The sequence below is a fragment of the Rhizopus delemar genome, genomic scaffold (assembly GCF_000149305.1).
Source record: "Rhizopus delemar RA 99-880 supercont3.1 genomic scaffold, whole genome shotgun sequence".
In the NCBI taxonomy this organism is placed as follows: domain Eukaryota; kingdom Fungi; phylum Mucoromycota; class Mucoromycetes; order Mucorales; family Rhizopodaceae; genus Rhizopus; species Rhizopus delemar.
Genome location: NW_027137827.1, coordinates 1,793,154 through 1,806,376, shown reverse-complemented (window position 1 = coordinate 1,806,376; position 13,223 = coordinate 1,793,154). Strand labels below are relative to the sequence as shown.

Sequence of the window (13,223 nt, the reverse complement as noted above, 5' to 3'; positions counted from 1 at the left end):
AAAATTACTATTTTTGTCGTCCTATACCTAAAAAGATTGTCGCAAATAATGATTCTATTTGTCCAATGATTGTCATTTCAGGTCAAAAGATTCCGATTTATTTAAAACAAATGAAAAAGACTATGCTGAATTTCCTGGTGCTGGCACTGGATTTCAAGCACATGACTCTTATGTTGGTGATCAGTTTACAGTTAAAATTGTTTTGAGAAAAATAAGACTTCTTGAACGTCTCTTCATCAAACCAAACATGCTAATAATACTTATCTATAGCCTTCATATTCCAACTGGGTGCGTCAACGCTACTATTGCGCTGATTAAAGAAAATATATGTCTGAAGAAACGGCTACCAAATGGAGATGACGCAATTTATTGGATTCAGCATATCAGTCGTCAAGCTCCTGGCACTAATTATACAAGGACGCAATTCTGAATCGTCCCTGTTTTCGCCACTACGATTCATAAAGCACAAAGCGCAACAATCGACGGTGTGGGAATCCATTTAGATAATATGCTCTCTCATGGCAAACTTTATGTTACTATGTCAGGTGTTAGAAAGCTGGAGGAATTGCATTTTTTGGTACTGAAACGTCTCTCAATGTCAAAAGAAAGTTTGGTACCGACATGGACGCCGTTGAAATAATAAGAAAGAAAAAATGTATTAAGCGCTTTTGTTAAATAAAAATTAATTGTTGAAAAAAGTTTATGTATTGTTTCTGAGGAAAACAAATTTACGTAACAAGTAGTAACATTGCCCTCCGAAAAAAAATACATCCTCGATAGAAAATCCAAATGGCAATTTTTGGCAGTTGTAAAACCATTAAAAGCAAGTCAGCATTTGAGCTGTTGTAAGGTTATAAAAGCGGAACAATTTCCCCACTCTTTTTTTTTTTTTTTTTTTTTTTTTTTTTTCCACAGTATTATGGTGTCTAGTTCGTTTATTAAACGTTTTAGAAAGTTAGATGCCTATGCAAAAACATTAGATGACTTTAGAGTTCGTACAGCAACAGGTGGAGCAGGTACAATGGGAATTGCTTTGTCAGTGTAGAAAGCTAGAGCATGCATTGTTTTTAGTTACCATCATCTCTGGTCTTTGTATCCTCATTCTTGTCTTGTTTGAAACCGTTCAATATTTGACACCCATTATGAAACCAGAAATTCTAGTTGATGGTGGAAATATGGAAAAGTTACCGATTAAGTTTGACATTACATTTCCTCATCTTCCTTGTTATAGTAAATAGAAAGGTTTTATTGATGAATTGTTATTTACGCTATAATATTTAGTGCTCAGTTTGGATATCATGGATGAAAGTGGTGAACACATCAGTAACTATGATCATGATGTCTATAAAGAAAGATTGGATCCTAACGGCGAGGTTATTACAGCTGAAAAATCAAATGGTAATTAGCATAAGGAATATGTTGAAAATTAGATACTCAATGAGAAAATCATAATAGATTTAAGTAATAGTCAAGCAAAGAATGCTAGAGAACACAGTATGAATGTGCCTGATGATTATTGTGGATCTTGTTATGGCGCAAAAGGATCCAATGAATGTTGTAATACTTGTGAAGAAATACAAAATGCTTATTCTGAATTAGGTTGGAACGTTGATCCTGATAATTTTGAACAAGTAAGCTTACAATAACATAATAATTCATATTCATATTATATCCATAGTGTATAAGGGAAGGATGGAAAGAAAAAATAGAATCACAGTCTAGAGAAGGTTGTCGTATGCATGGTACTTTATTAGTCAACAAAATCAGAGGCAATTTCCATTTCTCTGCTGGTAAGGCATTTAAACAAAGTGGCTCTCATATTCATGACATGAGCACGTTTTTACACAACGATAAAAACCAAAATTTTATGCATACAATTCAACATTTGCAATTCGGGAATCATGATTATAATTCGGAAAAGCAAAAGAGAACAAAATCTAGAGAATTGATTCATCCACTTGAAAACATAAAATCAGGAAATTCGGAAAGTAAGTCATGTAAATCACTACATTTTATTTACTTATTTGTATCGGTAGCTGCAATAATGTATCAATACTTTTTAAAGATTGTGCCAACAGAATTCAACTTCCTCAATGGAAAAAGAATTAGAACATTCCAATATTCTGTTAGCAAACAAGATCACATCGTTAGCTATCTTGGTGGTCTTCCTGGTGTATTCTTTATGCTTGATCATTCTCCTATGCGAATTATTTATTCTGAGACCAAAACTTCATTAGCAAGTTACTTAACTAGTTTATGTGCTATAATTGGTGGTATATTCACAGTAGCAAGTGTCATTGACGGTATATTATATAGAGCAGAAAGAATATCGAAACAAAGAAAAGGCATGTAATAAAAATCATTTCTCGCATAATTTTTTAAGATTGAAATATTTTCACGTATCAAAATGTAACTTAGTATTTGAATTGACTTTTATAAAACAAGTTAAAATAGGTTCAATACAGCATATGCTTAAAATAAGGTTTCTGGTTTGAATAGGTAGCAGTAAGTGATTAACAAACTGAAATAAATGAGAAAAAAAAAATTCAAAGGAGTTGGAAAGTGATTGTGCTAATTGTGGAAATTCCATTGCCATTTCTATCTGTTTTCTTCAGGTAAAAACCCTTAATCATGAAGAGTACAGGGTTTTCAAGTAGTGCTGGTTGTACAGTAATTAGCTTAAAACCATCTTTAAAGCGATCCTTTAATCAAATAGCCCACAATAATGACAGTATGTTTTTATCAAAAATCTCCTGAAAGACATATCTGAGGATAAAAAGCACTTCAAAAAGACTTTATAATTTTGGACATGACGAAAACTTGTTTTGTAAACTGCTTTAACTGTCCTTTTTTTTTTATAAGCGCAATTGACCAGTATATGGCCCGTAGGACTCAATGAGACTCATGATTTTTTTACCTACGACAAAATTTTATAAAGCAATTTCCTTTTCGAGAATACTTGTTAACAAACTAAAGTATTCGCCTGTCAGGTCTCATAGTAATAGGTCCTAATACTGACTTATCAAAGTCGAGCTTTTGACAGTGGAGAGTAATTACCCAAAGACAGATTCAAACGCCTAAAGGGTTGACATGATTTAAGGAGATAAGACAAAGTCAATGAAGCCATCAACAAAGGCTACTCATTCTGACTAATAGTTGTTGAGTTCAAAGTGCTTAAACTAGTTTATTGAGAAGAGGTAAAAGTATATAAGTGTGCGTTTTCCAAACTTTTTTTTTGCGACTGGAATTATGGCTTTAAGGTGGTTAACACGCTCCTTCTCCTGTGTAGTCACGGGTTTTTAATGAATACAAATGGTGATATATCGTTAGAAGAGACTAAGGAAGAGCTGGCTAGAAATATCTTGCCATCCTCTTTTACAATAGCCTTTTGATTTATCATACCAGTTATGATATAGTCGAAGTTTACTAGTTTGTATCGTTTTACTTTGTTATGTTTTTCTTTGGGAAAATAAATTTTGATTTATCTATACAAGTAAAATCTAAAACTTCATCTTGTGCCAACAGCATCAACGATATTAACGTTGAAACTGAGAAAGAACTGAGAAAGAAGAACACTAAGACAATATTAAAGAATAGAAAGAGATATGAAGTACACTATATAAAGCATTTTTGTTGTCCAACATCAAACTAAAAAAAAGTGTGATAAATGTTCAAAGCCTTGAGAAGGTAAATCTTGTTTCAGGTTCCTTCTAGAAAGCTACAAAAGAAGACATCTCTTTGCTTCTTTGCTAAGCATATTGAAGAGGCAGATGTAGTTTTGAACTTTGATTTGAGAGTTACATTTATACCTTATCCTCTTTTTGCATAAGTTGCTTCAAGAAAATGCTAAAGAACAATCAATTTTTGCATCATAACTGACCTGATAAGATAAAAATAAAAAGTGATAAATTAGGGGTACGCGTCGTGTTCCAAGAAAAGAAGATATTTAAAAAGAGTGAATGGAAGACTTGCTTTGTTTTTCATCGTTTTTTTTCCTTTCAGTTTAAAAACAATATGCGTAAAAAGAAAAGAAAAAACCCATATTGTCTCGCTATCTGGTCCTCTTCTTTCGCTCTCTGGTCTTCTTCCGTCACTATCTGGTCTTTCATTTATGGACATGGTCATACTCCCGGCTTCATAAAGTCTTTCTAAACAACAGTCAATTCTACACTGTAAAGAAAACCATTGCCGTTCTCTTCTGAAAAGGAAACAGAATTAGGCTGCAATCGATGATTGCTTTACTTTTCGGAGGTAAGCGCTTTTATTCTTATGTTGTTTATGCCTTGATGACTGAGACTGACACTTCATATACCCTATCAGTATAATGTAATTGCAAGTATCATGTTAAATATGTTTTCATAGATGTAATATTGGAAGTATAAGTATTGGTTTACAAGCTATAAACAGTTGTTGTGGAATATTTATAATAAACAAGACCTAATCTACATCTCGTTTTGCAAAAATATGTGCAATTATAAATGTTTCCCCTAATTTTTTACTTGATTGGAGTTCTGTTATAGGTAGCTTAATGTATTCACTGACCATTGTTCATATTTAATATTATACAAGATTTGTATATCAAAGTAGTCTTTTTGCTCATTCTGATAAGCACATAGAACAAAAAAAAAAAAAAAAAAAAAAAAAAAAGCGTTTGCTCTCTAGTTATCACAATAACTCAAAAACAAAAAGAAGAATGTGTTATTATTTAAAGACCATGTTTTTTTACATAATTTTTCTTATCATAGGGGTCCCCTTCCCCTTCTTTGTTGTATGCCTGTGCAATTGCAGTCTTTTGGGTTGAACAATTATACTGTTTTGTTTATTTTTTCCTTATCAGGAGACAATAGAAATAACCGATTGGCCAAACTTTCGTCACACATTAAGATAAATTATAGGTTTTCATTTCTTGCTTTTCTTTTTTAACCAGAAGTTAGAGACATTTCCAAAGAACATGTCTTCTCGATCTTACTTTGATGAAGAATTAGCTTCTGATTCACAACGATTGTTATCACACGAGTCGCATTTAGCTTTAGATGACGAAAAAGTTGAACGAGTTGAAAAGAAGGTAAATAGTTTGCATCGCAAAAAGGCAAATAGGAATTAAAATAGAAAAAAGGGTTTCAACTGGATCTGCGTTGGTATTTTGACGATATTGGCTCTTGTTGGATTATTATGGACCACATCTATCACCCAGCTGCTTTTACAGTGTAACTAGCATTCTCTTTATATTTGTGTGTTTACGTGCTGTCTTTAATTGATATTTTTTAGTTGTTTCTTCCAATGATGATTCAGTAGAAGAATTGTCCGAGGGTTTATCAAAACGTATTGAATTTAATGATGTGTTTAATGCTTCCTTTACAGTTAAAAGGTCTAGTCTTGTTTGGGTAGAAAATGGTATTAGTAGCTTTTCATAAATATAAGCAAAATCTAAACTCGATAATAGATCCAAGAGATGGAATTTATACTTACAGAGATCCAGTTTCTAATGATATTTTACTTGAATCGATTGAAGATGGAAAAAGCCAAGTTTTTGTTAAAGCAAAAGATCTTGTAACGTATTGATTAATAACAATAATGATTATCATCCTTATTTTGTATTAAATAGAAAGTCGGCAATGTTACTCTTGATATCCATTCATTTGACTTATCTCACGATGCTGAATACCTCTTGTTTAGAACAAATGTCACTAGTGTAGATATATAATTTCAAATTTCAAAATGAAGTTATTTATTAACGCTTGGTTTATAGCAATGGAGGCACTCTTATTTGTCTAATATTTACATTTACAAAAGAGCTGATAAAGTACTCTTCCCACTTACAAACCAATCTACAATTAACACTGAACCCAAAATTTCTTATGCAGCTTGGAGCCCTACTGGCCATCAAATCGCTTATGTAATGAACAACGATCTTTATGTAACAGATTTAAAAAACCATCAACAAATTACATTTGATGGCTCAAAGACTGTGTTTAACGGTATACCTGATTGGGTATACGAAGAAGAAGTATTGGCAACCAATTTTGCTTTGTGGTGGTCCCCAGATTCAAGCCACATTGCCTTTTTAAAACTGGATGAAACTCAAGTCCCTGAATACCATTTACAACTTTACACTAAGTCCAACACAAGTTATCCCAAGCAAACGGATATTCGATACCCAAAAGCTGGTTCACCCAACCCTATTGTCTCTCTTCATGTATATTCTCTTTTGACAAGCAATACAATCGATGTGATCAACAACACTCACTCTGTTGGATTCAAGCACTTTGAGAATGAAGACCGTTTAATTATTGATGTCACTTGGTCTACAACGACCCATAGCCATCTTTTGTTCAAGGAAACAAATCGAATTCAGGATCATCAGCTCACTAACATTGTTGTTTTGGATGATAAAGACAATAACCGTTTCACAGTTCATAATATTCAAGAATATAAGCCAGCAGATGGTGGATGGATAGATGTAGCTCAATCCATGGTTTATTTACCTTCCAATAAGAGCTTACAATTTCTTGATATCATCGACAATGACGATGGTTTTCCTCATTTGGCTATTGTCACTGTAAAAAAGAATTATCGTGCACATGTGTCTTGGTTAACTACGGGTGAATGGGAAGTTGTTTCTGGGACAGTCGAAGTAGATGCAGCTCGTCAATTGATGTAAGTCTTCTGTTTTATTCTCATCTAAATCATGTACTAAATATTAGTTTGTCGTAGTCATTATATTTCAACAGAAAGATCACCTTATGAACGTCATTTGTACAGCATTTCTTTAAAGGACTTGGACAAGACATGTCTGACTTGTCCCAGCCATCCCGAAGAGCATGCTTATTATACTGCTTCGTTCTCTCCCAAATCTGGTTATTATATTCTATATTATGAAGGACCAGGCATCCCCAATACAGTTGTCAAGAAAGTGAATGACAGTTCATTTAGATCGGTTTTGGAAGATAATTTGGATTTAAGATTACTTTTAAACGAATACGATCTTCCAAAAACACATATGAAAGTTGTCACTAGTGGTGGTATTGGTAAATAGTACTCATCGGGATATGTGTATTTTTAATACTCAATGATATATCAGAAATGACTGCAATGGAAGTCGTTCCACCTGATTTTGATCCAACAAAGAAATATCCAGTCTTATTTCACGTCTATGGTGGACCTGGATCACAGCTTGTATCTTATAGATTCGAATTAAGTTGGCAAACATTTGTAGCCAGTCAATTAGGCTTTATTGTTGTTACAGTAAACACGAATCACATATAGAAATAGAGAGAAGGAAAGAGGGATGAGCTTAAATGAATTGTTTTTATAGGTCGATGGACGCGGTACAGGTTTTAAAGGAAGAAATTATCGTGTGGGTGTCAGGGGTAGATTAGGAGAACTTGAAGTGATTGATCAAGTCAATGCTGGCAGGTAAAACATACACACATTTCATAAGTTGAATGTTTTATTGAAATAATGCAGACACTGGGCTAAACTGGAATATGTTGATAAATATCGTATGGCGATCTGGGGCTGGGTAACATAATAATAGTAGGATTAGATTACATGCTTAACCATTTATACTAGTCTTATGGTGGCTATATGACTACTCGAGTCATTGAAGCTAATGATGGTGTGTTTTCTACCGGAATGGCTGTTGCACCTGTAACAGATTGGCGTTTCTATGGTAATAAAGAAATCAAATGGGTAATGGATTGATTTTTCTAACCTTGTAGATGTGCAGATTCTGTTTATACTGAAAGATATATGAAAACGCCTGAATTAAATCCTGATGGCTATGTGAATAGCGCAGTTAACAATATGACAGGGTTCAGAGATAGTAAATTCTTGCTCGTACACGGAACTGGAGATGATAATGGTAAATAATAGGGTTGATTTTAGCATAATTTCGTTGCTTATTCCCTTTCACAGTTCATTTTCAACACAGTGCTACCTTGGTAGACAAGCTTACTATGGCAGATATCCACAACTATCGTATTCAATTTTTTACTGATAGCAATCATGCTATCAAATATCATAACGCTAATAAGAATGTATACTATTTATTAACAGAATTCCTTTTAGAAAGGTAAAAGGCAAATAGCATAAACATGGAATACATTTTGCTAATATACTACTTCCAGCTTTGGAGGAAACGAATATAGACATATATACACAGAAACAAACGGTAAATTTTCTGGTCCTTTACCTCATGAATAATGCTTCTTCAAAGAAATAAAAGTACCGTAATACTTTTTAAATCAAAGTCGTTTTGAAATGGGGTTTCCAAATAAGGTATATGATTATTCTTCAAGTGCGGGGATTTTATTCTTGTGTGTCACGAAAAGAAAAGGTGGAGAACAGACAATAGGGAAAAGAGAAACAAAGAGACAGAAAGGGCAGCTAAATGAGTGTCAAAGAAAGAATGTGATGACATTCTCTTTCGAACTGAACATTATGGTAAGTAATATGAATGATTTTTTTTTATATTTTAATAGAAAGAGAGTGATGGATGGACAAATAAACAAACGGATGGATTATTTTATGATTTTTTTTTTTTTTTTCGTATATGACATGGAACCAGCTTGAATTCATTTAATTTTATGCAACTTTAGTTCATTCAAACATCATCTCTTTTTTTTTCACTCTTTTTACTTTAATTGAAACATTAAAGAAAGCAATTTTATTATAGGCTGACGCTTCAACTGTCACTATCAGAACTCGCAAGTTCCTCACCAATCGTTTGCTCCAACGTAAGCAAATGGTTGTTGATGTGATTCACCCTGGACTCGCCAACGTTTCCAAAGACGAACTCCGTGCAAAGATTGCTAAAATGTACAAGGCTGAAAAGGAAGTTGTCTCTGTCTTTGGTTTCAAGACCCACTTTGGTGGTGGAAAGACCACTGGTTTTGCCTTGATCTATGACAACTTGGAAGCTTTGAATAAGTTTGAACCCAGATATCGTCTCGTTCGCTACGGTCTCGCCGAGCCTCCTAAGGGTGGTCGTAAGCAACGTAAGGAAAAGAAGAACCGTGAAAAGAAGTTCCGTGGTGTTAAGAAGACTAAGAAGGTCAGAAAGGAATAAAAATGATGTATTTTTCTTTTGCTTTTGTAATAAAAATAGAGTTGATCTTATTAAAATTTTGGATAATACAGCAGGGATGATGGGCTATTTATTATGACAAACTACCAACATGTTCTCCCCCTTTATTTTTTTTTTCAAATACAACAGTAAGGAGCCAAAGCGTGTTGAATGTAATCAATGTCTTGGCAAAAAAGCTTACCCCTCTGAGAGGAGATGGTATTTTGCTTTCCCTTCATGCAATCTCAGGGATTTTACAGCTTTCATGTGCATTTCTAAACAGTAAAAAAAAAGGGACAACTAAAAAGAGAGAACAGTACGATTATGCATTTAATTATATTAACTCGGATCAAATAAGAAAAAGAGAGGCGGTGTATCTAATAAGTGTACATAGACATTATGAAAATAATTCATTATGCGGCCGGCGCACTGTATCCACAAATAAATTCTGAACATAGCAAATCTTCACTGTCTAATGGTATTGACCCAGGCGATACTAAACAAACTCTAGCTAATAATCGTCTTAACCTTTGATGGGAACTTCGACATCCAGCTATAGTAATTACATGTTAGTTATAAGCAAATGCACAATATATACTCATTTTACCAATAGCGGCTTTTTCAAACCAGGCAGTAGCCTTTCCAAGATCTACTTCACATCCCAACCCTTTTTCATAGCAATTGGCTAAATGATACTGAGCTGCAACGTGATCTTGTTCAGCAGCCTTCAGGAACGATTTAAATGCTAGCTCGAGGTTTTTTTCTACTCCTAAACCTGTCTGGAAATGAAGTCCTAATTTGTCAAGGGCACGCGCATGATTTTGTACAGCGGCTTGCTTGTACCAAAAAACAGCTTTTTGGTTATTTTGTTGAACGCCGATACCATTTGCATAACAGAATCCCAAGTTGCACTGAGCCCAAGAGTTATTTTGACGTGCAGACTTGTGATACCAATAGACAGCACGAGGGCAATCTTTTTTGACACCAAGGCCTTCCTCATAACAGAAGCCAAGTGAATTTTGGGCTAGTGCATTTCCTTGTTCGGCACTCTTACGGAACCATTTGACAGCCTCACGTTCATTTTTGGGTACACCGATGCCATTTCTGTAGCAGTATCCAAGGGAGAGTTGCGCAGGTGCATGATTTTCCTTGGCACTGAGCATATACCAAAAGACAGCCTCTTCTTCATTTGTAGAGACACCAATACCATTTTGATAACAGTAGCCCAAGGAATGATAAGCAAAAATATTTCCTCTTTCAGCCGATCGTTTATACCACTTTACAGCTTCTTCTTCATTCTTTTCTACGCCAATGCCGTTTTGATAGCAAAAGCCAAGGTTATGTTGAGCCCTTGCATGGCCTTGAATAGCCGCCCTTCTATACCAATAAGCTCCGCGTATGTCATCCTTTTGGACCCCAATTCCATTTTGGAAACAATAGCCTAGGTTACACTCAGCCCAGGGGTAGCCTTGGTCTGCAGATTTCTGATACCAAAAGGTAGCCTGATTAAAGTCCTGATCGACACCTATCCCATCCTCATAGCAGTAACCAAGTGAGTTTTGAGCAAAAGCATTTCCTTGTTCTGCCGAGAGACGATACCACTTGACAGCCTCCTGAACATTCTTTTCGACTCCGATTCCGTCTTCATAACAATAGCCGACATTATAGATTGCCACGGTCTCACCTTGAGCGGCAGCGAGTCGGTACCAGCGCATGGCCTCCGCTTCATCCTTAGACACGCCAAATCCTTCACCATAACAGTAGCCAAGAATGCCTTGACCTCGCGCGTTGCCTTGATCAGCACTTGCCTTGTACCACCGGAAAGCGGCCTTCTCATCCTTGGGCATCCCCACACCGTCATGGTAACACACACCTAGTGCATATTGGGCCGAAGGGTCCGCATCGAGTGTAGCAGCTTGAACGATCCAGTCCACCGCATTGGGACATCGCTTGACCTTCTCTGCCCACTCTTCGGCTTCGACTCGATTTATCCTAACTCTTGGCCGACCATATTTTCTTAAAAAGGCTAAACGAGCCATGGCCAATCCATCTCCTCTTTTAGCCGCCGACAGATAACAAGTCTCGGCCTGAACAAAATCTCTAGGTAGACCGAATCCAAACTCATAACAAAATCCAATCACTCCCTCAGCTTGCTTGTAATTGCAGGCCAGTGCTTTGGTGTAATAATAAATAGCTTTTTCTCGATTCACAGGATATCCTTTTCGACCAAATAGATAACAGTTGCCCTTTTCAAAATGATGTTGACCATCGTCTGAAGATGGCAATGAGGACGATTGACTTGAAGAAGACAACATATTAGAATATTGGTTTGAGTGTCTTATTTTAGATAATAGTATTTCCTTTGAACGATAAATTATATTTGAAGAAGAAAGAGGAGACATTAAAAAAAAAGAAAAGAAAAGAAAAGAAAAAAAAAAAGGTTACCATTAAAAAAAAGGGAGGAGGAGGAGCGGATTCAAAAAAAGATAACTTTTAATAAAGGGGAAGGAAAGAACTCAAATAGTTGTTATTTCTCCTCATTTGTGTGTGCGTTTCTTTGTATTTAATTCTGCTTTTTATTTATAATCCTTAAATGCATACTCCTTTTTTTCCTTACTCCTTAAAAGAGATGATGTCTATTCTTAAGTCATGTTTCAAATCAGATAATAAAAGCTAAATTAGAATCATTGTAAAATCAATACTCTTTTATATAATATAACAATGAAAAAGCGCATTTTTTGTATAAAATAAAAGGATTTTGTGTTTAAAAAGGGGAAAGAACTATTATTTTAAATACCGACTTTTAACAATAGAGTGGTCCAAATTACGATTCATTAAAGAATCCATGCATGATTAAAGTAATCTGTTTATAGTGCACTTTATCAAAAATCTTGTTATTATTCAAGCTAGTCTATCTATACTTTAGCATAAGAAGATAAGAATCTTTACATGAACTTACTTGGTAACAGATTACGCTAAAGATAAATAGGTTACCTTGGCAACAGCTATCCAATCATTTCATTAAATAATCCATCCCTTTTGGTTCATAACCAGGAATAGATGTAAAAATGCTAGCTTTGCAGTACAAGATCAATTATAAATTTTGATTGGTTATTATTAAGCATCACCAAGGACATAGTTTATTATTAGAAAGTACATTAAGTAGAATATGTATGTAGAATATATCTAATTTTTTGGCTTGTGTCTCTTTGGACAATTCCATGCTATATGACCAGTTACACCACAGAATGAACAGCCAGAGTTCTGTTGATTTGATTGAGCCATAATGGATTGTATACCTTGAATAAACAAATAAAAAAAGAAAAAGAAAAAAGATTCCTTTTATATATAAATGGAGAGGGGAACTAGTATGACAATCTCCTCTCTTCCTTACTCTTTTTATTTCCCATAACCCCACACAGATTACGGACCGACTGTTAACTTTATTCATATTTGTTTACTTTTACTTTGTTTGGAATTTACTTCCACACACTGTCCCTATTCACTTGTCACATCAACAAACGTTGACCCAAATGTAATCAAGCTAGTTTTCATAAAGCTTATTTGTATTTATACTAAAGCAAAGCTTATAAAGCCTGGGTTTACTGGTAAAGAAAAAAAAAAGTGTACATAAATTTAAAGTTTATCTTTTTTCCAGTAATAATCTTGATATCAAACAAGGGAGAATTGTGCCTGCATAATCTTGAGCTTTTTTTTTTTTTTTTTTTTTTTTTTTTTTTTTTTTTTTTTTTTTTTTTTTTTTTTTTATTCAATTCTGCCAACAATTATGAGGCTTTCCCTTTCTTCAGGGCTCAGCAGGAAATTGTACCTTATATGTCGATTTAGCACAGACTCTCCCTTTTTTTTTTTTTACTTGAAAATTTTATAATACTGCTGTGTTGCAATATCTTTAAACTCTCCTTAAAATGAATGTTTCATAAACAGAAAAAAAAAAGGTGATTGATAATAAAATGTATTTGAATAGGTAATTGCGTCATATAAACGTTGTTTTTTTATTCGTATTTTAACAGAATTCATCTATGTGTATTTACACACGCATGTATGAATTGCCTTGACCAATCATGTTGTAGCAACGCGAATTATTTACGCGTTTTTCTTTTAATTTTTTCTGTGTCCTAAGTTTTTGCCTTTTTTT

At 34.4% G+C, this 13,223-nt stretch overlaps 4 protein-coding genes across 4 annotated transcripts; 3 read left to right on the top strand and 1 right to left on the bottom strand.

The window, feature by feature from the left end:
- Positions 1–789: 789 nt before the first annotated feature.
- On the top strand, positions 790–2,495 carry RO3G_00715 (uncharacterized protein; the record flags this gene model as incomplete). The annotated part of the gene is made up of 8 exons (XM_067655306.1): positions 790–845; positions 916–1,016; positions 1,072–1,230; positions 1,282–1,398; positions 1,456–1,631; positions 1,679–1,988; positions 2,037–2,303; positions 2,455–2,495. 8 exons carry the CDS (start codon positions 790–792, stop codon positions 2,493–2,495), a joined length of 1,227 nt encoding a protein of 408 aa, XP_067511407.1.
- A 2,456-nt stretch (positions 2,496–4,951) lies between these two features.
- On the top strand, positions 4,952–7,704 carry RO3G_00714 (uncharacterized protein; the record flags this gene model as incomplete). Its single annotated transcript, XM_067655305.1, has 10 exons — positions 4,952–5,065; positions 5,117–5,207; positions 5,269–5,394; positions 5,444–5,550; positions 5,750–6,657; positions 6,715–7,028; positions 7,082–7,245; positions 7,316–7,416; positions 7,468–7,522; positions 7,573–7,704. 10 exons carry the CDS (start codon positions 4,952–4,954, stop codon positions 7,702–7,704), a joined length of 2,112 nt encoding a protein of 703 aa, XP_067511406.1.
- A 1,042-nt stretch (positions 7,705–8,746) lies between these two features.
- On the top strand, positions 8,747–9,070 carry RO3G_00713 (40S ribosomal protein S24; the record flags this gene model as incomplete). The annotated part of the gene is made up of 1 exon (XM_067655304.1): positions 8,747–9,070. One exon carries the CDS (start codon positions 8,747–8,749, stop codon positions 9,068–9,070), a length of 324 nt encoding a protein of 107 aa, XP_067511405.1.
- A 566-nt stretch (positions 9,071–9,636) lies between these two features.
- RO3G_00712 (uncharacterized protein) lies at positions 9,637–11,469 on the bottom strand (the record flags this gene model as incomplete). Its single annotated transcript, XM_067655303.1, has 1 exon — positions 9,637–11,469. One exon carries the CDS (start codon positions 11,467–11,469, stop codon positions 9,637–9,639), a length of 1,833 nt encoding a protein of 610 aa, XP_067511404.1.
- Positions 11,470–13,223: the final 1,754 nt, after the last annotated feature.